The sequence below is a fragment of the Cydia pomonella genome, chromosome 2, assembly GCF_033807575.1.
Source record: "Cydia pomonella isolate Wapato2018A chromosome 2, ilCydPomo1, whole genome shotgun sequence".
Classification (NCBI taxonomy): Eukaryota; Metazoa; Arthropoda; class Insecta; order Lepidoptera; family Tortricidae; genus Cydia; species Cydia pomonella.
Window position 1 is genome coordinate 33,361,050 of NC_084704.1, and position 22,989 is coordinate 33,384,038.

General features: G+C 39.5%; 4 protein-coding genes across 5 annotated transcripts in view; 2 read left to right on the forward strand and 2 right to left on the reverse strand.

The window, feature by feature from the left end:
- Nucleotides 1-7,184, reverse strand: part of LOC133515415 (E3 ubiquitin-protein ligase HECTD1) — an 87,603-nt gene extending 80,419 nt beyond the window's left edge. The window contains 4 exon segments of the mRNA XM_061847956.1: nucleotides 711-829; nucleotides 1,901-2,016; nucleotides 2,758-2,897; nucleotides 6,962-7,184. Coding sequence (XP_061703940.1) covers nucleotides 711-829; nucleotides 1,901-2,016; nucleotides 2,758-2,897; nucleotides 6,962-6,964 — 378 coding nt within the window. The 5' untranslated portion in view covers nucleotides 6,965-7,184.
- Nucleotides 7,185-7,524: 340 nt separating this feature from the next.
- LOC133515412 (transcription initiation factor TFIID subunit 7-like) lies at nucleotides 7,525-8,987 on the forward strand. The gene has a single exon (XM_061847951.1). It carries the CDS (start codon nucleotides 7,695-7,697, stop codon nucleotides 8,829-8,831), a length of 1,137 nt encoding a protein of 378 aa, XP_061703935.1. The 5' UTR covers nucleotides 7,525-7,694; the 3' UTR covers nucleotides 8,832-8,987.
- A 652-nt stretch (nucleotides 8,988-9,639) lies between these two features.
- On the forward strand, nucleotides 9,640-12,819 carry LOC133515413 (cytoplasmic dynein 2 light intermediate chain 1). Its single transcript, XM_061847953.1, has 4 exons — nucleotides 9,640-9,833; nucleotides 10,305-10,656; nucleotides 10,794-11,044; nucleotides 12,487-12,819. Exons 1-4 carry the CDS (start codon nucleotides 9,729-9,731, stop codon nucleotides 12,673-12,675), a joined length of 897 nt encoding a protein of 298 aa, XP_061703937.1. The 5' UTR covers nucleotides 9,640-9,728; the 3' UTR covers nucleotides 12,676-12,819.
- A 12-nt stretch (nucleotides 12,820-12,831) lies between these two features.
- LOC133515411 (tetratricopeptide repeat protein 8) lies at nucleotides 12,832-22,733 on the reverse strand. Of its 2 annotated transcripts, XM_061847949.1 has the most exons (6): nucleotides 22,222-22,716; nucleotides 21,207-21,455; nucleotides 20,844-21,068; nucleotides 19,776-19,975; nucleotides 14,330-14,504; nucleotides 12,832-13,888 (listed from the first exon to the last, which is right to left on the reverse strand). In XM_061847949.1, exons 1-6 carry the CDS (start codon nucleotides 22,492-22,494, stop codon nucleotides 13,760-13,762), a joined length of 1,251 nt encoding a protein of 416 aa, XP_061703933.1. In that variant the 5' UTR covers nucleotides 22,495-22,716; the 3' UTR covers nucleotides 12,832-13,759. The 2 variants fall into 2 exon arrangements, with proteins under 2 accessions (XP_061703933.1, XP_061703934.1); XM_061847950.1 differs by lacking the exon at nucleotides 21,207-21,455 and having other exon boundaries at nucleotides 22,222-22,733.
- Between the last annotated feature and the right edge of the window lie 256 nt (nucleotides 22,734-22,989).

The following is a 22,989-nucleotide window of genomic DNA, read 5'->3' on the forward strand; positions in this document are numbered from 1 at the left end:
TTTGCGAAGGTCAAACTTTTACAATCTTGCTCAAATAACTTGTCCCTTTCGTGGCCCATGCCCAACCCGAGGACGAAACGGTCCAGCAGAACCATCTCTAAGGCGGAACCGAATTCGCAGTAGCATGCGAGACCCCTTAATCGCGCCGCCCAGTCACCTAGGGTTTCACCAGGACTTCTTGTAGCACCGTAGAATTTTGCCTTCTCGACGAACGAGCACTGCTTGGGTTTAAAATGCTTATCGAGTACGTCAACCAATTCTTTGTACGTTTTCTTTTCAATGTCATCTGGATATACGAGATTACGTAACAGCCGGTACGACTCATCCGAAAAGTATGTTAACAGCACTGCACTTTTATTGTCATCCTCGATGGAATTCAAAAGCAGGAATTTTGTTAACTTCCCCTTAAAAATCAACCAATCGCCCGTTTTGTGGTCGAAAACCGATAATTTGCCTAGAAACGACATATTTTATTTATTTATTTTTTTAACTCGCGGGTAACTTTACAAATCACAACTCGTCAGCCAATGTCGCGTTTGGGAGCGAATGATACGACCGGCTTGCTTCAGAACTGGTTTATTACTGTCTTACATACTTGCATACATGACACATATTCATATTGTTCCTGGTGTCATATTCTTGACACTTGACAACACGAAACTTAAGTAAAATAATCATTAAATACCAAGTTTTTTTATAAAAGTACTGACCTTGATACATTGTTCGGCGAGATCTTTGCTGGTGCGGTTGTTAGGGTCCACGGTTAAGAGGCGGCTACAGATGGCCTTCACGGCGCCTTCGATGGCCACGATCCGACGGGTACACTCGGCTACAGACAAATTAAAATAAATATAATCCTTTAGCAACAGATGTATAAACATAATAAACGAAGGACTTATACCAAAAACGTATATATAAATAAAAAATAATAAAAAAATTTGGTCTTTGACGCTTGGTAGGCTACCCAGATGGATGGCCACATTCGCTGGATGGCAATACGAATCCACTGGGCGAGATAGTGGCTGGCCTGCTTAAGTTGACTAAATTTATCAATAAATTAATATATATTGTGTAATGGTAATCATAACAATTCAAACTTATTATTATTCAACGTTTTTATCAGAAACATAGACGTGGAATGTAGTTTGATGTTTATCTTGGTATCTAAGTAATTAATGTCAGAAATGAAGCCCTCTTCAACTCGTTTATCACAATTACATTTTTAGGGTTCCGTACCCAAAGGATAAAACGGGACCCTATTCCGTCCGTCCGTCTGTCTGTCCGTCTGTCACCAGGCTGTATCTCGTGAACCATGATAATTAGTTAGAGAGTTGACGTGTTTCTGTTGCCACTAAAATACTAAAAAACAGAATAAAATATATATTTAAGGGGGCACGTGATTTTTTGCCGTTTTTATAGATAATGGTACGGAAACCTTCGTGCGCGAGTCCGACTCGCACTTGGCCGGGTTTTGCTACTCTTAACAAGAATGTCTTAAATCAATTTTTAAAATATCCCTTTATATATTTTTTTGATACGGCAATATGACTTCAGACGTTTTTAAATCATACTTTCCGGTTAGTAACCACTGCCATTATTCATATGTAAATATGACTAGTCTCAGTCAAGTCTGCATAAATTATAACCGTTAAGGCAACACGCGGAATGACTCGAAATGACTTATCTTTGTTTAGTTTTGAATACAAACAATGTGACTAAGAGCAATGAAAATGGGTTATCTTTGTTTACAATCCGTACTAAAATAACATCATTTCACACTCAACTTAATAACTGACTTGTTATGAGCCTAATGAACTTTGAAGCTTAAGTCTGATGTGATAAAGTTTAGATTCCTACAAATATTTACTTACCCAGAATATTAAATACCAATATAACTTACCGGACACATCCAGATAGTAGGTAATAGCTCTGGCTGTCACTTCCAGAACATTGTCGGGCGCACTCTCGTCCAAAAATATTTTGCACAATGCCGGCAAAAAGGTTCTTGGAGGGCAGCTGAAACAAAAATATGTTGTGTTGTAGTTTAAATAGGGTTCCTTTTATTAATTAAATTTGATGTTAAGGCGAAAGTTCGACACGGGTCTTGAAGCCAACTACAAAGCTATAATAAAAGATAACCAAAACTTTGTTGCTTTTGAGACCCTCGGACCGTGTGCACAGACGCACGCGTCTGCTCGTTTGTGGCCTATTATAATAATAAATAAAAAAAACTGTATGGTAAAACGCTGGTTGATGTCACCAGTGATAAAATATCTTGCAGCTTCCTCACTGCGTTGCGATTAGCCAGCCTCCTCGGTACTGTGCCACAGGGGCCAACTTTACCAATATACTTTTAGTTTAGATAACGCGTCATTTCGTAGTGCTGTTTCACTTCCAACTCTTACCGTCATATAACAAACCCAGAAACACAAAGCATTCGATATACGGCTGTGAAGATGAAGCTTAATGCCTATTAGAAAATAGTTCAAATCGGTTATAAACTATTATCCTGCTCAACAGCACATTTCTCATTCTGTACGAAACCAAAAGTGAAGGTACTCGTAAGTGGTACTCAGAATAACCTTAATAATATTGTTAGCATTTTGCGTGAAAATCTTAATAAAGGAGTATTTCTTATAAAGGTATTGGATAATGCGTAATATAATAATTTTATTGTCCACTTACGGCAATAAACTTTATGAAATTCTGAATACCACTTCAGTAATTTTATAAATATCTATTTTAGTAAATGATTACCTCTCGAAGCACCTGTCCACGTTGTCGGACATGAGGAGCAGCATGCAGAGCTGCTCGAGGGCAATGAGCTGCATGTCGCGCTCATCGCCCTGCCCCGTCAGCAGCCACTCCAGTAACGTCTCCGGATCCACTTCCGACATCTGCATTAAGGAAACATTCGGTATCGGTATAGGAAAAAGTAGAAACAAAAATTTCAGAAAAAAAAAATTCTAAGGGGCAAACGTAAAGGCAAGAGGATACGGGAGCTGAGATTTGATTTTAGGTGAATATATCCGTCTCGCTAACGGAAGCGGCTCCTAAAACTAGTGCGATAAGGACAAGGCCAGGTTAGACGATAAATGCTGCGTGAAAATCTCAAAAAAAGCAATGTTTCGTAGTCGACTGTTTCTGCCTCCAAAACTTAACCAAATGTAACGAAATTTTGAAATCTAAAAATGGTAATTAAATTATCTGTGTCGGACTGCTTTGCTTTTTAGGCTAATTGATGTCAGTTTTGAATACCATGCTTCTCATTGCGGCTTAGTTAATGAAGCTATTTTTGCAAATATTTGAAGTACACTAGCGCCATAAGAAACAAAAATTACAAAAAAGCAAAACAGTCCGACACAGATATTAATAATAATAATCTGTGTTGAAAAAATCATTGCTCTAGCTTCAAAACCCACGGAGGAAACAGTCGAGTACGTTTGTATGGAGAAATGACAACTCCTGTTGCGTCTTAATCATAACACGGTACCGAATATGCGCTTAAACTGATCCCCACTATTTTTGTTACACCTTGTATAATTATGTATTAACCTCTTGAACGCCAGACAGCGAAGGAATTTGCCGTGCCCCGGACGCAGGCGATCACGATTATTTAAACGAAATTGAACTTTACGGAATCGCGCGTTAGTCCCTATTGCATTGGCGAAACTGTCGGCTATGGCCGACGGTGGCGGTCAAAAGGTTAAAAGACCTCAATGAGAGCATGGATATATGAGATTAGATTAGGAGTGTTGGTCATTAACCTTTTAACGCCTTTGTCTAATATATAGGAAATACAATATCCAGCCAATTTCTCCACGGTCTGATAAATGAGACAAAACTTTGTGTGGCTTCGTACTGGCGGTGACACAGCGGCCAATGAAAAAATATAAGCGGTTAAAAGGTTAAATAACAATTTGCCTACCGCTGTATTTCCCAAACTATAGGTAGTGAATATTAAGGGGGCCCTGAAACTACTAGGGAATTGAAGGGTTACCCAATAATATTTTATGCCCCCCTTTTAAGACGGCCAAGAAGTTGGTCCAGAATTTGGCTTTTTTTGTTAGGTGTGACGGGTAGAAAAATGTATGGAATTAAAATAAATACACCTGAAGATTTGAGAGTTCACACATTTTAAATCATTTTGCTAAATGTGAACTCAATAAATGAGTTTACCATTTTTTACTTGAATGTCAAGGTGACTTACAACAGTTTAAATGTATTTGTATTATTTCTACTGATCAAAATAATATTCACCGAAAATTTACACTGAAATCATGCAACACCTTTAAAACTTCGAGATAAGTTCTCAGACATAAATGCATGGGTTTTTTTTATGCAAATTAAATGTGTGGTAATTTATATTGCCTCTGTCAAGGAGTTTAATTTGTTTATTTGTATAAAACCCCCATATAAAAGTATATTTCGTAACCAACATTTACCCAAACCAAGCCATGTTACAAATAGACTTGGTATAAATAGAAGTGTCTGAACAGCCATCTTGATGGACAGACCTCCTTTAGCTATACCTACATTAAAATAAAGACAAAACCTGTTTTTTAACGATAAATAGCAACTAAAATCATCTTGAACGGAAAGTGTAAATTGAACATAATTATTTCGACTTTCCACATTATACAAACTGTGCTTAACCACACTTAATTTATATCTAATTATAATATAAATTTATCAACAAAAAATATATTTTCCATGAAATAAAACTAATTAGATGGATTATATAGCTCGTAATAAAATACATCCCAACGTTTCGGACCCTTACCATCATTCATGGTGAGTAAGGAAAAATAATTCATCCCTGTCAAAATTACAATGTGCAAAACAACCCACATACAGGAGTATTGAACAAAAAACAAAATAGGCTCATAAAATTTCAACATTATTCAACAAATTGTTGAATGAAAATGATAGCAAATGTAAATAGTTTAATTTCATGAATAACTAATCATGGTAACAGAAGACAATATTATAAACATGTTTCAACTAATACAAATTATTACCTATACTTATTTTTTCTTCTACTTATTTTCTACTAGTGACCCAGCTTCGCACAGGTTACATAAAACCCTAATAAATTACACACCTAAACCTTCCTCAACAATAACTCTGTTGATAGCTGAAAACCGCATGAAAAGTTTCAGACGTTTTTGAGTTTATCACAAACATACATCCACAAAGACAGAGGCGACATGGACTGTTTTATATGGTGTAGTGATGGTAAAACTATGTTCTTACAGAGAATCAGGAAATTGATTAATTCTAAAATTTGTTACCATAATCAGCAATAACCAGGTCCACACAGAGCGAGCATACACGCGAGGCAATTTCCTCACACACACTACAGCCAGTGTAGGCGTGCCTCGGCCGCGCGTTTTCCTCGCCCGAGCGCGCCGCCTCGGCCGAGGCACATCTACATTGGCCATATTGTGCGCTAGGAAATTGCCTCTCATGCATATGCTCGCTCTGTGTGGACCCGGCTAATAATTTATAAATTGGCTGACACAATATTATTGGTAAATGACAGACTATAAGTACTGTTTTTTAATTATTATATTTATTGATTTAAAGCTGCATTACACAACTTGCGGCCCACAAAGCTTGTTTGGGTGGTCTGCTAGGTGATCCTGCGGCTGTAACACGGTCGCATTATTATCACGTGTCACTTTTGCACTTACAGACTTGTTAGAACTTGAAAGGCATTGATAACCATGCCATTCATTATGTCACCTTTAAGCAGGTTCATCTTGCGACCCAGGGCTACAAGCCAAAACCGTCTTTGCAGCCCACATAAAATATGGTTGAGTATGGCTGATTTAATGAATAATGAAAACAATTTGAGAATTTAAATCATTTAATGTGGCAAGTTTGTATTTGTGTTTAATGCATGTCATTATTTTCAATAATGGCTGTGCAATACAAATAAATCACCACATCCACATAAAAATACAACTGATACAAGAGCCCATGTATTTATTATTTTGCTCTTCAGCCCTTTTTCATGTTCCTGAATCTTTGCCTGCTATATGTTATTTGACTGTATTTAAAATAAATAATTTCACACCATGAATGAAATAAAGCACCACAACATTAAGAAAGAAACGTAGACAGCAGTTATTTTTAGACACTATTTATATATAATTATATTAATGTTCTAGTGATTTAATTCATGCATGGTGTGAAATAATTTATTTTAAATACAGTCAACGTCCCTATTAAGTTGATAGATACTTAACCATTTATTTGATTTACATTGATAGATTATGTCTATTTTTAAACTAAACCATAATGTTGCTATCTGGATTATGATGTAATTTTTAGTCATTATTAGAATTTATTTTTGACAATCACAATATAGATTCATATAAATTGACATGAATGTAATTTCTAATGCAATCATATGTTGTGTATAAATAAATCTAAAATCTAAATCTATTATTTAGTGTTCTGTAGCAATTTCTTAATGTTGTTTTATTATCAAACAAAGAATACTTTAAGGGTTGTCCCATACAAATTAGGTCAGTAATCATACATTGCACATGGTTATTATTTACAATCAATTATGGCGTAGTAGTCAAACACTATATGGAATACTAAAATAGTTTACTAACTCATTCAGAATCACGATACAAAAGCTAATTATATATACACGAACATAAAGCTAGGAGGTGCTAAATCAAATTGCGGAAATATTATGCACCGTATGAAATGCACTCATGTTAAGTAGGTTACAGCGCATAAGGAAAAGCCTTTCTCTTTCATCTCTATCGACGATATGAACAAAGGATACCTAGGTTAAATCGCTACGTAATAGAAATTTATTATTTATAGCGAAAATTTCATATAATAACATTTCTTGAACATAACAAATACAAAATGCTGAGGACGAGAATGAAGGTGACAACTCCGTCTTTACTTAACACTACACATTTGCTATACTAACCATAATATGATTGTAGAAATTGTCATTTAAATGCACACCACAACTTAGCACTTCTTCGCAAAAACACAATAGTATGCAGTTATTTCGTAACTAATTGTAACGCAATTTCGTTTTATTAGCAGTAAACCTTGTGTGATATTTTCATATGTTCACTCTTCACTCGTCATTATTTTTTTTCTTTCATCGACAATACCACAGATAGGATAGAAATCGATAGCTCGAAGTGCTTTTTTTAAGAATGTTTCGCACGACGAATGTAGCTGAAGCAAGTACAGGCAAAGGCTACTTGCGCGAGTAGCATACTAAGTTTGTTAAGTTACATATTTAAGTTTGGAGCAAGTTTGGAGCTTAGAAGGAGGCGGGTTACTTGCGTAAACAGTAAACACGGCAGTATGTTGACTGCGTAAAAAAGACGTGGTAAAGACTTGGTAGCAAATCCTATAAATTAAGGTACACATGCCTTGATATTGATATACTCATTACCAGTGAGTATTGTATTATGTGCTCAACAATGTGAAACAATTTGATTGTGTGTTATATATATTATTTATTTTACGCTTTTTTACATTGGTCACACTAAAAGTGACGTTTGCTTGTCGTATTTGCTTTTTTACCTGTTGCGGCGAAATAGAAATGATTATCGGATATTTGCTTTGCTAAAATAGAAAAGGACGAAAAAGAGGCGAGTAAAAATTCATTTTATGAGTGAAGACCATTGTTGTTAAATATAACCATGAATAGACGTGAGCCAGATTACCCCGTTGAGTTAGAATCTCAATTTATAATGAGGTTACCAACGGAACCAGCTAAAGCCCTTCGTGAGCTTTTACAATCCGGGGATAATTTTAAAAACAGACTTACTATTCAATTTGAAAACGATATGAGGCATGGCGAAGTACGCTTCGATCACTGGCTGCTTCATGCAAAGATCGTTGATTTGCCCACTATAATTGAGTCATTAAAAACCATTGATAGAAAGAGTGTTTACAAAACTGCGGATATATGTCAGATGATGATATGCAAAGAAGAATTAGACCCTGTATCTACGGAGGACGAATCGCCAAAAAAGAAGAAAGATCCTCTCAAAGTTGATAAGAAATATCTTCATCCTCACGGCATCACACCACCTACCAAAAACATAAGAAAGAGGCGTTTCCGGAAGACTTTGCGCAAGAAGTGTATGGAGGCCCCCGAAATAGAAAAAGAAGTAAAGAGACTGCTGCGCGCTGATAATGAGGCTGTGAGTGTCACATGGGAGGTGATCCAAGAGGAAGACGAAGTTAAACATGAGCCCAGCGCATCAACATCAGCTAAATCAGAGAAAACCAAGCCAAAGAAGGAACAAAACATTAAGCGAGACTTGACGGAGAGCTCATCAAAGGTTGAGGACATATTTGGTGGTGCTGTCAGTGACAGTGATGCAGAAGATGATAATGTAAATGTTGATGTAGACGACAGGTTATCCTCATATGATGATCATTTCTCGGACACCAACTCCATTTATGGCACCAGTGACTTTAAAGGAGGAAATTTAGCTACCCAATTTAAACCTGAAATGTTTAGCTCCACACAAAGAATGGAGCCACAAGCCTCATCAAGCCACCAAATGGACATAGAAATGAGCAGTCAGGAGCAATTCTCGCTAGATGACTTCTTGCAGTCAGAAGATAAGAGCGGTGTAAGCTCCAAGCTGCAGCAGATCAGCGCGGAGCTTGAAGAACTGAAGCAGCGCCGTCAGCGCACTCAGCATGAGATAGCTGGACTGGAGAACCAGACCCTTCGGCAGAGGTTCCAAGACACTCTACAGACCCTCAACCAAGATATTATGTACAAGGAATTGGAATACCAAAACCTCCAGAGGCAAAAATAGTTATTGAAAGAAAATAAAAGTGAGATAAGTTAAACTTTGTACGTAAAAGTATTTATTCTTCATGCATTTAATATACTTAATGAACTGGTAGCTGCTGACACAAATAATAAATAACATATGTACTAACAAATTAAATAATAAATAATTTTAAATGAATATTTTTTATAGTATGTATTATGTAACCTGCCACTACCTACCACTGTATGTATGTGTACCTACCACTCTATTCCTATTTATTCCAGGGTGATAATAATTATTATTTTATTCTAATCAGTCCCTCTGCACCTCTAGGGTGCCTTAACACAGAAACACACACACTTAATCAATCCCAATAATAATTAAGGATAACCTCACTCATACCTACTCTTGTTTCATGTTGAACTCCACATGTTCCCTATTGGCTGTAACGAAAACTAAAAAAAAGAAAAGTGTATTGAGGGCATATGGTATTTGGTTGGGACAGGTGAAGACGTTTAGCAGGCGAAAAAATAATATGTCTGTGAAGTTACACTGTTCAACATAATTATGTTTTACATGGTGGTGTAATTAAGATGACAAATCGTCTTCTGCCCTTGCTCACGTTAATACATCTCTAGATTTACGAGGGAGTTATATCTAGTACTCCCGGCTCTGCTTGCGACTGCAAGCACTAAAGCATGACTAAAGCGTGGTAGTAGTAGGACCGTTTTCAAAAGTATCTTTCAATGTAAACTTAAATAAATCTTGCGTCAAACATAGTAGAATTAGTAGTAATAGTAGATCCATTATCCAAGAAACGCATGCAACAGACAGCTGTCTGTTGCTAGGCAGCCATATTTACAAACATTACGCAAATAACGGGCTTACCAAGGATTTACTTTGATCTTTCCTTGATAAAAGGATTTTGGAGTCTAAAATATGCTATCAATACCCGAAATCGCTTCACAAATCGTGAATAAGGCGCTGTCGGAAACCAGTGATGATAGTTCAAGGACGGTTTTTGTTATGGGAAGCAAATCTGTGGTGAGTAAACCAACTGGGAACCGTTTTTTGTTTATTTTATTTACATTTCAATATTTAATACACGTCTTAGGGCCGGTACAGACGGACTGCAACTTGTATGGGAACTTCACGTCGACGTTGCAGTCGGCATGCAGTTCCCATACAAGTTGCAGTCCGTCTGTACCGGCCCTTAGTTTCTTGTTATATTGCCATCGCCACCCTTGCTTAGTAGTGTGGTAAGGCCACGTAGTTCTATTTTATTAGCGCCTGCATATCAATGAAAAAACGCTTGTAAAATAATCATGCTATCTATTTGTTTTAGCTAGGCGCTTAGAGTATTTTTTTTTTTACCTAAACTTTATTGCACAAATAAAGAAATATGTACAAATTGCGACACTAAATAGTGACACAAGTTAAAGCCATAGTGAACAGTAGTAGTACCAATTTGGCGATATCATTAAGACGTAAGTATAGTTTTCTTTGTCTTATCAGGGAAAATCTACGATGCTTCACACATTTCTCGAGAAAAACGAAGTTCCTCGAGAAACTTTAGTCCTAGAGTATTCTTTCGGCCGGAAATCAGTGAACAAACAAAGCATAGACAAGTCGATATGCCACGTTTGGGAATATGGCGGAAAGTTCGATGTTTTGAAAAACACGCTCACGGCTGTAACCGTTAAAGGAAAGTACTATTGTTGTGTGATGGTCGACTTGAGTAAAATAAAGAATATCTGGAACATTCTGGAGACCTGTATAGGATCTATAAAAGAGACTTACGATGGTACAGGGATTGAGCCGGAGTTGATTATCATTGGCGGGAAATATGATATATTCAAAAATTATGGTAAGTGTAGTTACTGTGCGGGAACCGTACGCACGAATATTCTCCGAAAAATTATTAGCAGTTAAATTGATAATGGTCATCATCATCACAGATGAGTCAACCCCAAGGATCTACACAACGACTTTACTTATTTTCAGATAATGAAATTAAGAAGATCATAAGCACAACCATGAGAAGTGTGTCGCTAGCGACCAACTCCCATTTAATATTCTACTCGTCCAAAGAACCTCAATTAGTAAAAAGAGCCAAAGAGATGCTGTACAACATTGGCTTTGGGAGCGGTTTTCATGCGAAAGAGAAAAATACAAATTTCTCTAAACCTTTGATTATACCGAAAGGGTTGGACTCTTGGGAGCACATTGGTGTGCCAGAGTCTACTATGGATATGGTAAATTAGAATTATAAATCATGCATTTTTTTTAAAGATTTACGCAATTTATTTTTGGGGATAGGAAGATAGGAACTGTACTATCCGGTTCGAAGGACCATTGGGACCTAGTTACCAAAGAGAATTTGAAATAAAGGTGGTTTGATAAAGGAAGCTTTGTAGCCGCAGTATGTTTAGTGCCATCTTTCGTCACATGATTAAAACTTTTAAAACGCCATTTGACTTTGATCCTTATTCTTTCATAATTTATGTGCTAAATATCAAAAAGTGGCGCCATCTAATAGATCAAAGGCCATAGGTATATTGGCGGCATCGTTTCGAGCGATAGCACCACAACCTTTAACCGATGCCCTGTAAGATGGCGCCACGTTTTGATATTTAACACATATACCATATAACATATACACCGTGGGCCAATTAAACCCGACAGATTTTAACCACGCATTCCTGAGGTCATAAGGAGCAAAAAATGTTAAGTATATGAGTTTTGGCCAAATTCGCCAAAAAAAAATTTTTTTTTTGCCGAAAAAAAAATTCCTTTTGCGTTTTCTGTACACGACACGTTATTTATTATTACACCTTGGTGAAAAAAAAATCATTACAACGAATAAGTAAAGTTTTTTTTTATTTACAGACGAAGATTGCGAGTTTACTTTAATATCTGTCAGTAGGTATGTCTAAACCAAGTCACATAGTGGCAGCGTCACAGCTAAAAAGGCGTTTCTGACTAACTTATAAAAGAAACAAGTTTTCACAGAAATTGTCATTATCTTTAAAACAAGACCGATTTCAGAAAACATTGTATGACATTTTAGTCTCTAAATGCGGTCAAGAATACACCTTTGAAATCTGTCGGGTTTAATTGACCCACGGTGTATATATATCAGTGCATGAATTAGGATCAAAGTCAAATGGCTAAAAGTTTTAATCATGTGTCGAAAGATAGCAATAAATTTACTGTGGCTACAAATTTTTTTTTGGAAATCCACCTCTATTTCAAATTCTTTTTGGTAGTTACGCAATAACGTTCCAATTCCCAATAAAAACACTTGGAACGTTTGAGCATAAATTGCCTCCAATTATAACAACCAGTGCGTGGAGCACGAAGGGCTATATGCCTCCTTATCCGGCCTTAAGATTAGCGTCTGCATAATAAGCACTAGAGCCTGGCCAAAATGTTTCCGTCACTGAAAAAGAAGGCAATTTCAAATGTATGTGACTCTTCACATACATTTGAACCTACCTCCCACACCTACAATTTTCGAAATTTGCTGTTTTTATGGTTATATATGTTTGGCCAGGTTATACTTACTTACGTAGCCTCTTAATACGCCTTTAAATAAGTATGCTAACGAATGACGCTTAAAAAGTATTAGACTCAATTAAATATTTCTATCACTTCTATCTTAGCATTTACCAAAATCACATAATTATGTCTGCAGATCAAAGCCCGTCACCTATCCAGGATAGCGCCCGAGGCCGAGGTTACAGGGAACGTTACTACTACGAGGCCGAAACTCACACACCCCGAACCAGTGCTCGACGCCTTGGCCTCGGCCAAGTATGACGAACTGCGCAATATGGAGTCCTTTGATTTATCAATTGGCGAATATTTGAAAGCCTTGGATTAAGTCTTGTTGAAATTATGGCACAGACTACTTGAGTGTTAGCGTAACGTAAGTAGGTAAATAATTTCATATAGATACTTATGATTTGATGAAAACAGAAATAAAATAAAGGTAAGAGAAATAAATATATGGAATACAGCTAAGAAATAAAAACACACGTTTATCTAAATAAGATATTTTTAATTATTTAAATCTTCAACTCGTTTCCTACATTTCCATAATTATACTTCTATTTCAGCCTATATACGTCCCACTGCTGGGCACAGGCCTCCTCTCATGAGCGAGAGGGCTCGGGCTATAGTCCCCACGCTAGCGCAATGCGGATTGGGGACTTCACATACACCTTTGAATTTCTTCGTAGATATATGCAGGTTTCCTCACGATGTTTTCCTTCACCGAAAAGCTAGTGGTCAATATCAAATGACATTTCGTACATAAGTTCCGAAAAACTCATTGGTACGAGCCAGGATTTGAACCCACGACCTCCAGATTGAAAGTCGGACGTCATATCCACTCGGCTACCACCGCTTCACTATACTTCTATTTATCGTTCATAAATTCGTTTTCGACATTACGAATATTACGATGTACTTATGTAGGGTATAGTCAAGGTATTAAATATCGACACGGACAAAGTGCCAAAAATATGTACCTACTTATACGCGTCTATTGCACATACATTAACCCTTTTCCAGGCATAGTACGATTTATGGACCACGTATGTACAAGCCATTAGAATTTTAACTTTAACATTCCGATTTAAGGTTCAAATTAGATTACACTTTCAGGAAATGTTACTTGTCTTCAAATGAATCATCAAATGATTTTTTGGGAAAACCTTGTAGATTGGTGCGGCCTGGAAAAGGGCAAAAGGGTAGTGTCTCGATATTTAATACCTTGACTGGACGTCGCTTGAATGGGTAGATACTACATATTTACATTTGACCTCTGACTTGCCAAAAGTAACCTCGCCTGCGCGAGAAATGTATAGGAGTTCCCCTTTGTTTGTCAACAGAACCCGTATCAGTAATCAAAATATGATGTTTCGGACACCCTTCCGCTTCCCATCTCGAAAGTATATGCTTGTTTACTTGTCTTTGCGTGTACGCAGCCGTGCATCCAAGGTCTTCAGCGCGTGGCGCGCGGGCCCATTTTCCGAGTTGGTGGCCAGGCTCACCTGTAGACAGCGCCGCGCCAATACCATGTCTCCTGTGGACTATCAAATACCTAAATGTTATTAGGGTGTAGTTGTAGCCTTGGACTGTGCGCTTTATGCAGATTAGGGACTTCACAAAACTTGCAAAGATCGTGTATCTCCAAGGCCTTATTTGCAAGAATTCTACAGTAATCCGTCAGTAGGTAACTACCTAGAAGGATTTCTCAAGTTTTCGTGTCCAATTTAGGCAGGTACCAACTCAACTTGCACTTTGGACACAACCTGTTTTGCTTATCATCAGCCTTTCAGACTTTATCGTCTCTATTATTGCTTACTACATGTAAACTCTGGTACTTTCTCACCAAATATTAACGTCATTGGTTAATTTGTGTATATCCTCATTTTTCATTCATCTCTCACTACGAACTTCGAAACTGATCGAATTTTGAAATATAACTTGTGTTGTGTTACGACTTGCTGGCCAATGTCTAGTTTGCTTACCAAAGCTACATGCGCCAAGTTGAACCATATATTGGACCGCGTCTCCGGATTGGTGGAGAAATACAGCGCTTGCCTGAAGCAGGGCAGCGTGAGGTCCCATTGGTTGCAGTATAAGCAGCAAAGAGCCAGATTGTTGTATATCTCAGCGCCTGGTGGGTTCGTCGCTAATAACCTCCTGGAATATATTACGATATTTTATTGGCGACTGTACCTACCAGGAAACTACAAAAATGAGTGCGAGCAGCAAGATCTAATAGAAAGCGTGTGCGCGAACTATACGGGACAACACAATAGCCCCCTGTTTAAGCTGCCTTTCCACTGGATTACAACCAATGCTGTTGTAAAATAATTTTCATTTCTCATGCTCTGAAATTGGGTCGTTGTTGTTCTATGAATTGTGCAGGAAGTGGTACGTTTCTACACTAAAGCATTTTACTTTCCAAGCACGTTTTCTTTAACGGATTCCTTGTACAATTTCCATTCTGATATTAATTTATTCGTTCCAAATATTTTATTAATTAATTTAATTTATCAGTTGCGCGCGCGCAGTCGTAACTACCGGTCGCGTCGCGAATCGCATCATGGCGCATACGTTGAAGTGCAACAATTGTGATATTGTGGTGAACGAACTGTTGGCGTTTGTGATAAATAAGTTACATCTTATGGACGATGAGAGCATGAGCAGAATTTGTTTGGCCTTTTTTACGGCTCAAGACATAAGGACGGCTAAGGATCTGCTGTTTTTATCCGTCCCGGTACGGAAAAAGAAGATGAACCGAAGGAGAGAGGGGCACCAACGCCGTGATATTGACGATATTATTGACCTGGCGCGAGAGACAGATCCTGACAAGTTTCCAGTTTTTGTGGCCAGGGACTTGCACAAGCTACCGCCGATAGACTTTGACTCTGTGGACCTAACCTCGCTTCTTAAAGATATGGTAGTGCTTAAAAATGAACTGCAAGCCATAAAAGCGCGGTATGTTACGCAGGAACAGTTTGAAAATTTGGAAAAGATTGCTATGGAGTGCCGCAGGATTACAAACGAAAGTGATCCATTCTATAGAAACGTTAGTCATTCAAATTTAAATGTTAATGTCAGACGTGGTGCATATTTAAACAGCGGACCAATGGGTCTACACATGTCATCGCGCAGTATAGAATGCTCCGATGAAGATAACAAGACTGTCCTATCCCAGTCGAGCCCGCTTGGGACTGGTATCTCGCCATCCCACTCGCCGAATCGAAAACAGGCCGAACATACGAACAGCGACCGCGCTGATCAAGAAAACACACCCGCGCATGCGCTGGACCTTGCGCAGCAGCCATTATCGCCGCACTCCTCACCCCCGGCCCCGCCGTCCTCCGCCATTGCAATTAAACAGCCGCCGAGTAAACAAGTGCCGAGCACCGGTGAGCAAGTCGAGGCGATAACAATAAAAATAGCAGAAAGTCAGGAGTTACTGAATCCAGCGAGTTTGGACCCTGTTATGAGCTTTGCTGATATAGCGAAGGAGGGAGAATGGAAGAAAGTGACGAGGAGGTCAAAACCTGCGCCGAAGAACCGTCGTGTAGGCATGATGGGCAAGGCCGAAACCAAAACCAACTTCAAAGCTGCCGAACCGAAGATTCCTATTATGATTACGAACGTACACAAGGACACGTCAAAAGCAGACATAATAAACTACATACGTGAGAAAACTAGTGACACAGTGACGCTTGAACAAATAGTGATGAAAAACAAAAGCAATAACTATAACGCGTATAAGTTCTATGTTTGTCAAGAAAAAGTGAGCATGTTTTTAGATGACTCATTGTGGCCGAGGGGCATAATATTTCGCAGGTTTATTACATCTAAGTATGTACTTGTAAATACCGGCCGCGATACCGCGCCGAGCGTCACTACCAGTGCTACGCCGGGTGCTACGAGTGCTACGACGATCTTAAGTAAACAAACCTAATTAAGATAATGGGATTAAGTGAAGTAACACTATGTTCATTTAATTGTCGAAGTATCAAACGATCCATTGACGATATTAGAAGATTGTGCAATACGGCGGATATAATAGCGATTCAAGAGCACTGGCTTATACCAAGCGATCTTGCATACTTAAATACCGTAAGTGACGAGTTTGCTTGCACTGGGACCTCAGCGGTGGACACGACAGCGGGAATGTTGCGCGGCAGGCCGTACGGTGGCACTGCACTTCTGTGGCGTAAGAAGCTCTTTCCGTCTACGTCGGTTATTCAGTGCGATAACGTTAGGATTAGCGCGATCGATATAACGTTGGATGATAAGCACATAATAGTGTTTAGCGTTTACATGCCTAATAATGCTATCGATAACCTGCCGGATTTTGTACAATGTGTCAGTACAATGGAAGCTATAGTGAAAGAAAGTTGCGTGGAAACAGTATACTTATTAGGTGACTTCAATGCGCATCCATATGAACTATTTTGTGACGAGCTACTTAGTTTTTGTGCGGAAAGGGACTGGATCTGTGCTGATATCGTTAAACTAGGCATAGACTCGAGCGCACACACGTACCTGAGCGAAACGCACGGATCTAAGAGGTGGTTGGATCATTGCGTAACCACGTCAGCTGGGTTGGACGCTATTGTCGATATTTTCATTAATTACGATGTCTATTGTTCTGATCATTACCCTCTTGTAATTAAATGTAATTTTAATCTAGTTAAGCCTAAGATGCATCAAAGTAATAACTGTGCAATATTTAATGGGAAATGTGTAACTTGGGGGGAAAGAACCTCTGATGAAATTGAAAAATATGAAAATAAATGTAGTGAACTTTTAAAAATTATTGATTTTCCTTCCTATTTAAGGGACTGCTGTGGTAGCTGCTGCTTAAATAACTCTGAGCATTGTAAGATAATTGATCAAATGTACTTAAAAATAATATCATCGTTATGTTTGGCTTCTATGTACAGCAAAGCTGCCACGGGAGGTTCCGGATGCCGAAAAAAGATAGTCATAGGGTGGAACAAACATGTAAGCGATGCGCACAGGGAGGCCAGGGCTAGATTCCAGGACTGGATTTCGTGTGGTAAGCCTAATTGTGGGTCCGTTTTTGATGCTATGACTCTTAGCCGTAAAATATTTAAATCGAAACTCAGATGGGTCCAACAACATCAAGACCAAATAAAAATGGACCTACTTGCCGCACATCACACGAAAAATGATTTTCGAAACTTTTGGAAAATGACGAAAAAGTTGGAGAGTAGGCCTGGACTTTCTGTAAGCGTGGATGGAATTTCAGATCCCAAGGGTATTGCAAATGTATTTAAAGACCATTTCAACGTTAAACCCGCTTCCTCGCCCGTGGACGTGCGGCGGCAGTTGCTCGATATTGGGATATCGGAGGGGAGTGACTTTCAGATCCATTTCAGTGCAGATGACGTAAGAAAAATAATAAAGGATATGAAGAGAGGAAAGTCACCCGGTCACGATCATTTAAGTATCGAGCATCTGCTGTTTGCTGGTCCTCACCTGCCCCGCGTATTGGCAATGTTTTTTGACCTTTGTATATGTCACTCGTACCTGCCATCTGATTTGACCAAAACCATTGTTGTGCCCATTGTCAAAAATAAAACGGGTGATATATCCAACAGGGCCAACTACAGGCCTATATCTCTAGCAACAATTGTAGCTAGGGTGCTCGACGGCTTGCTCAATGTGCAATTGGACAAATGTATAAAATTACATGATGCACAGTTCGGCTTTCGAGCCGGTTTATCTACCGAAAGTGCCATCATTTGTCTAAAGCAAGCTGTTGAGTACTACACACGCAGAAAGACACCTGTTTATGCGTGTTTTCTCGATCTTTCCAAAGCCTTCGATCTTGTTAACTATGATCTACTTTGGAATAAGCTTGACGAAGTGCATTTTCCTAAGGAACTCACACGCATATTCAGGTGTTGGTATGCTGGCCAGCGAAATTGTGTTCGCTGGGGTAGTGTCTTGTCGGATGAGTACGGTCTGGAGTGCGGGGTGCGGCAGGGGGGACTGACCTCACCTAAACTTTTCAATTTGTATATCGATGCCTTAATCGGCGAGCTCAGCAGTGCACATGTCGGCTGTCATATAGATAGAGTTTGTTTCAATAATATAAGCTATGCAGATGACATGGTACTGTTGAGCCCGTCAGTTGGTGGTTTGAGATTGCTTATTGAGAAGTGTGAGTCATATGCCCTAACGCATAACCTTAAATATAACGTTAAGAAGAGCGAATACATGGTCTTCAAAGCGGGAAGCAAGTGCCCATCACACATCCCACCTATTCATTTGAATGGCATGCAACTAAAAAGGGTTTTCTCATTTAAATACCTTGGGCACTTGGTAACCGACGATTTCCGTGATGACGCTGATATTGAGAGGGAGCGGAGGGCCTCGGCCGTCAGGGCCAATATGATAGCTCGCAGGTTCAGCCGGTGTACAGCGCCAGTTAAAATAACATTATTTCGAGCATTCTGTACATCGCTGTACACCTGCAGCCTGTGGACTCGGTACACGCAAAAGGCTTTTAACGCCATGCGCGTACAATATAATGACGCGTTCAGGGTACTGTTGCGGCTGCCTCGCTACTGCAGTGCGTCGGGCATGTTCGCGGATGCACATGTGGACGGATTCCACGCGACACTGCGCAAGCGCTGCGCCGCGACGCTCCGCAGGGTGCGCGACAGCCGCCACAGTCTCCTGACCGTCGTGGCTGACAGATGGGACAGTGGCCTGATAAGGCACTGGTCCTCTCTGCATTTATCTCTAGTACCTAAGATAGTTATTTAAGTTTATTTTTTAAGTTAACCTTAGTCATAGCTTTTAATTCTTAAGATGTACTAACAAAATATGGACCATGTTTGTCTGAAATAAATGCATTTTATTTTTTATTTTATTTTTTTTATTTATTTAAATATAACAATATTTTGACCTAAATTATAAATTCGAAGTACCCTCAAGAAATATTTTAAAAATGTATGCTGTCATGTTTTTATTTAACACGTTTATTTTCTCTCTCGTATTCGAAATGAAAAGTAGTGTATTAAGCTCGGGTGAAAGGCATGCCTTGGTTAACAATCTACCATTGATTTGTTTTCCCAGTAATACCAATTATGGGATTGATTGATTTCTCCGCTCGTCTGCTCCTCAGTGGAAAAACAGCCTTATAAACTGGCGCGAAGTATTATTTCAATATTTTTTTTCCATTTAGGTAAATATTTAGCTGGAGGCACCTCCAATGTGCAAGAGGCACTGACGGCAGTTTCGCTTATTGGTGTGAAGTGTTATTTCAAGTTTGAGATTTTGATGTAGCCCTATTTATTTATGTGTTACTCATACAACATCTCTATCAGGGGGAGGGGGGGGGGGGGATCTTTTTGGCATAAAACAAGTTCCAACAATCGGAAGCGAACCATAAAGTATGACAAGAAGAACCTGTAGTATCGTAGAGCAATCTCTGGCTGGTCGTTGTAGAAGTTGAACATGGCGATGCTGGCCACCGCCTCCATATTAGTCGGATCCTCGAGCGCCACCACGCGGTACTCCTGCACGGCCAGCGTGGAGTTACCCATTTGATCGTGGATCCTGGCCTGCTCCAGCAGCAAGGGCGGGTACGAGTGGAACACCGATAAACCCTGTGGGTTTCATTTTCTTTAGTTCGCTCGAGCAATAAAGCGTAACTTAGTGAGGGGATTACCACCGATTTAATTACAATTTGGGTGTCAAGGTGCTTCCTACCTATCGCGAACCATAAAGTATCGCTAAAATGTTCGTGTGCATTTCATTGTACAGTCACCATCGATAGTAGCATAAGTGTCAGATTGACGTTGTCCAAAAATATATATCTGCTACTCTGGAATTATTTAACAAATAGAGATACATATCTCTGTAGAGTCCAGTGTTAAGCCTGAGTGGACGCTCGAAGAAGAGCGTTCGGCGAGGCGTGTAGCGTCGCGTCGGGCTCACAAGTGATGTGAGCAGCGTGCACTAAGGCCGCTCCTATACGTTTGCATTTGTTTAACATGCACGCCGCGCGCCCCGTCCCGCTGCACGCCCAACTCGAGCAGCAACACAGGCCTTACACTTAAGCCTCTACTCTAATTTTTGATTATTTGCATGATGGCCAGGCTACATTTGCCTATGCCGCACTTCAATGATTCATGATTTTGTAAAAGCTGCAGAGGTGCGCAAGAGGTCTACATTGGTTTTAAATGAGTGGGTGAAAGTATAAGGATGCCTTTCCACTGAGGTGGAACTGGGCGGAAGCCAACCAATAGCAGTAGTACATCCATGGTAGTACCTAGATGTAATCCAAATTCTCTTCTGCGCTCCGCTGGGTGACCTCAAATAAATAAATAAATACCAATGTCATTGATTGATTCCCGCACGCCTCCTCTCATCTCGGCTTACGTTTCATACAAGAAGCTATGACTATCCCGCTTCAACAAAATGAAACATGGAGCTTTTATGTAAGTATGTATTTGTTCATATTTACTCACGTACCTGCTTGCAAACTTCCAACGCCGACAACGGCTGATTGAGCCCCACATACATCGCGATCAACCGCAGATATATCGACACGTGTTTGTTCAGTTTCAGCGCCTGCCTCAAACAGTCTTCCGCATTTCTGAACATGCCTAAAGTGGAGTAGCAGCGGGCAAGGGAGAAATGCCACCACCAGTCCGTGGTGTCATCGGCCTTTTGAGCTTGGAATGCTATTTCTATTGCCTGGAATGAAAGAATGGGTAAACAGGAGAAGGATGCTCAAGGCTCCAGCGAGGGCTGTGACGGCCCTGGAGGCTCGCGCGGCCATGTTGAGTTAAGACTATTAGTTATTAAATAACCTAATCATAACGACTGGATTACCTTTCGAACATCCCCTTCACAATAGTAAACATATTCAAAGAGTGTCTTCGCAGAGGGTGTAAACATCTTGTTTTCCTTATCTACGAATCTCAGCGACAGTGGCACGGTCGGGGTGAAGCTGAAGGGTGCTCCAGCGAGGGCTGTGGCGGCCCTGGAGGCTCGCGAGGCTGTGTTGAGGGCGCTGCGGGCGGTACGAGCACGGGCTGTGCTGGTACCGGCTCGGGTCTTCAAAGTTGCTGTAGCGGTTCTCTAATACAACAACGGTAGCTATTTTACTGTTTGTAAAATAAGACGAACTTACTCGTATCATCGTTAGAAATTGGAGATATTTAGGTAACTATCACACCATTGGATAATATGAGTCTAATGCCGGGTATACTGTTGACTGTACTCGTTGAATCTCAGAAAAAACCGACCCAACTGGAGAAGGGCGAGACGAAACCAGTAAGAGTGAGACGAGAAGGGAGCGTTGTGTAGGTACACACTCGTTCCCGACTTGTCTCGAGGTCTCGACGTGTACAGTCGGCATAAACCTACACTAGAGGATGTACTAAGACTAGTAGCTGATCTAGCTGCCGAAGAGTTCTATTAGCTTCCTGGCTCTATGATCATATCAACTTGATTGCAATATGAAAGTACGAACTTGCGGCTCTGTGAGAACCGAAAATCTTCAAGCTCCTTTTGGAGTTTATGAGAAACATGCCAGGCTAGGTTGCCAATACGTATTCACATAGGTGAGGAAACCGGTAGGGTGCCAATAGCTTTATATAGAGGATAGGATAGCTACTACTATATATAGTGCCAATAGCTTTATATTATAGCGTAGACATATTTTTATTATGAAAATTTTACTAAGCTTATTCCTTTGTTGCATTACTGAACGCCCTTTTGATACAGGTTATAGTGAAATTATGATTTAATGCTAGTTAACGCTAAATAATGTACAAAAGGCGAATTCAGGTTACGTATTTTTGCCAAACCTGATTCTTAAACTTTAAAATAATTTAGGACTTACAATGTTCTGAGCAGTCCTAGAACTCCTCTGAAACGACGTGCCCGGCCGCGGAGTCTTCGCCACAGCCGTGTTCGTCAGCTCATCCTGCTGCGGAACATATTCGACCTCCTCATACCCGTTCCCAGCAATCTTGGCTTCTATCGTCATAGCTCTCATCTGGATGAACTCTAGCATACGGTCGTCTTTCCCTTGTAACGCTGTCGCGCATAGTGTTAGACATTCGGTGTATTGTTTTGTTTTGTATAAGTTTATAATTCTGTAGTCTATATCCATTGTTTAAGTTAACTAGAAAGTTATAACGTAAGTTGAACAGTTTTATGTTTCGGTTTCGATTGGTTGCTAAGCAACCCCTGCCTATACTACACGTAATATGAATCAGCTACGTTCTTCACACCTCTACCTATAGTGTGCTATGTTCAAAATAAAAGGAATAATTTAAATCTAAAAAAAGTACTTGCCTAATGTTTATTTTGGCCAAAGTTTCACAAAACCACTCCCGTGTTTCTCATTATGTACCTACTTGTAAAAAGTACTGTAATTCTGCGGTTTTATTTGTATAAAGTATCTACAAATAATTACAAGCTTATATTTAAGTTATCCTGTTAGTAGGCACATATGTTAGTTAGTGTGAGTCAAATCTTGGCAGCTAAATTTGACCCACTTCCCAATTTCCGATTGAGCTGAAATTTTGCATATATATGTAAATCTAATGACAATGCAATATTATGATGACATGGTGCTGATCTGATGATGAGACAGGAGGTGGCC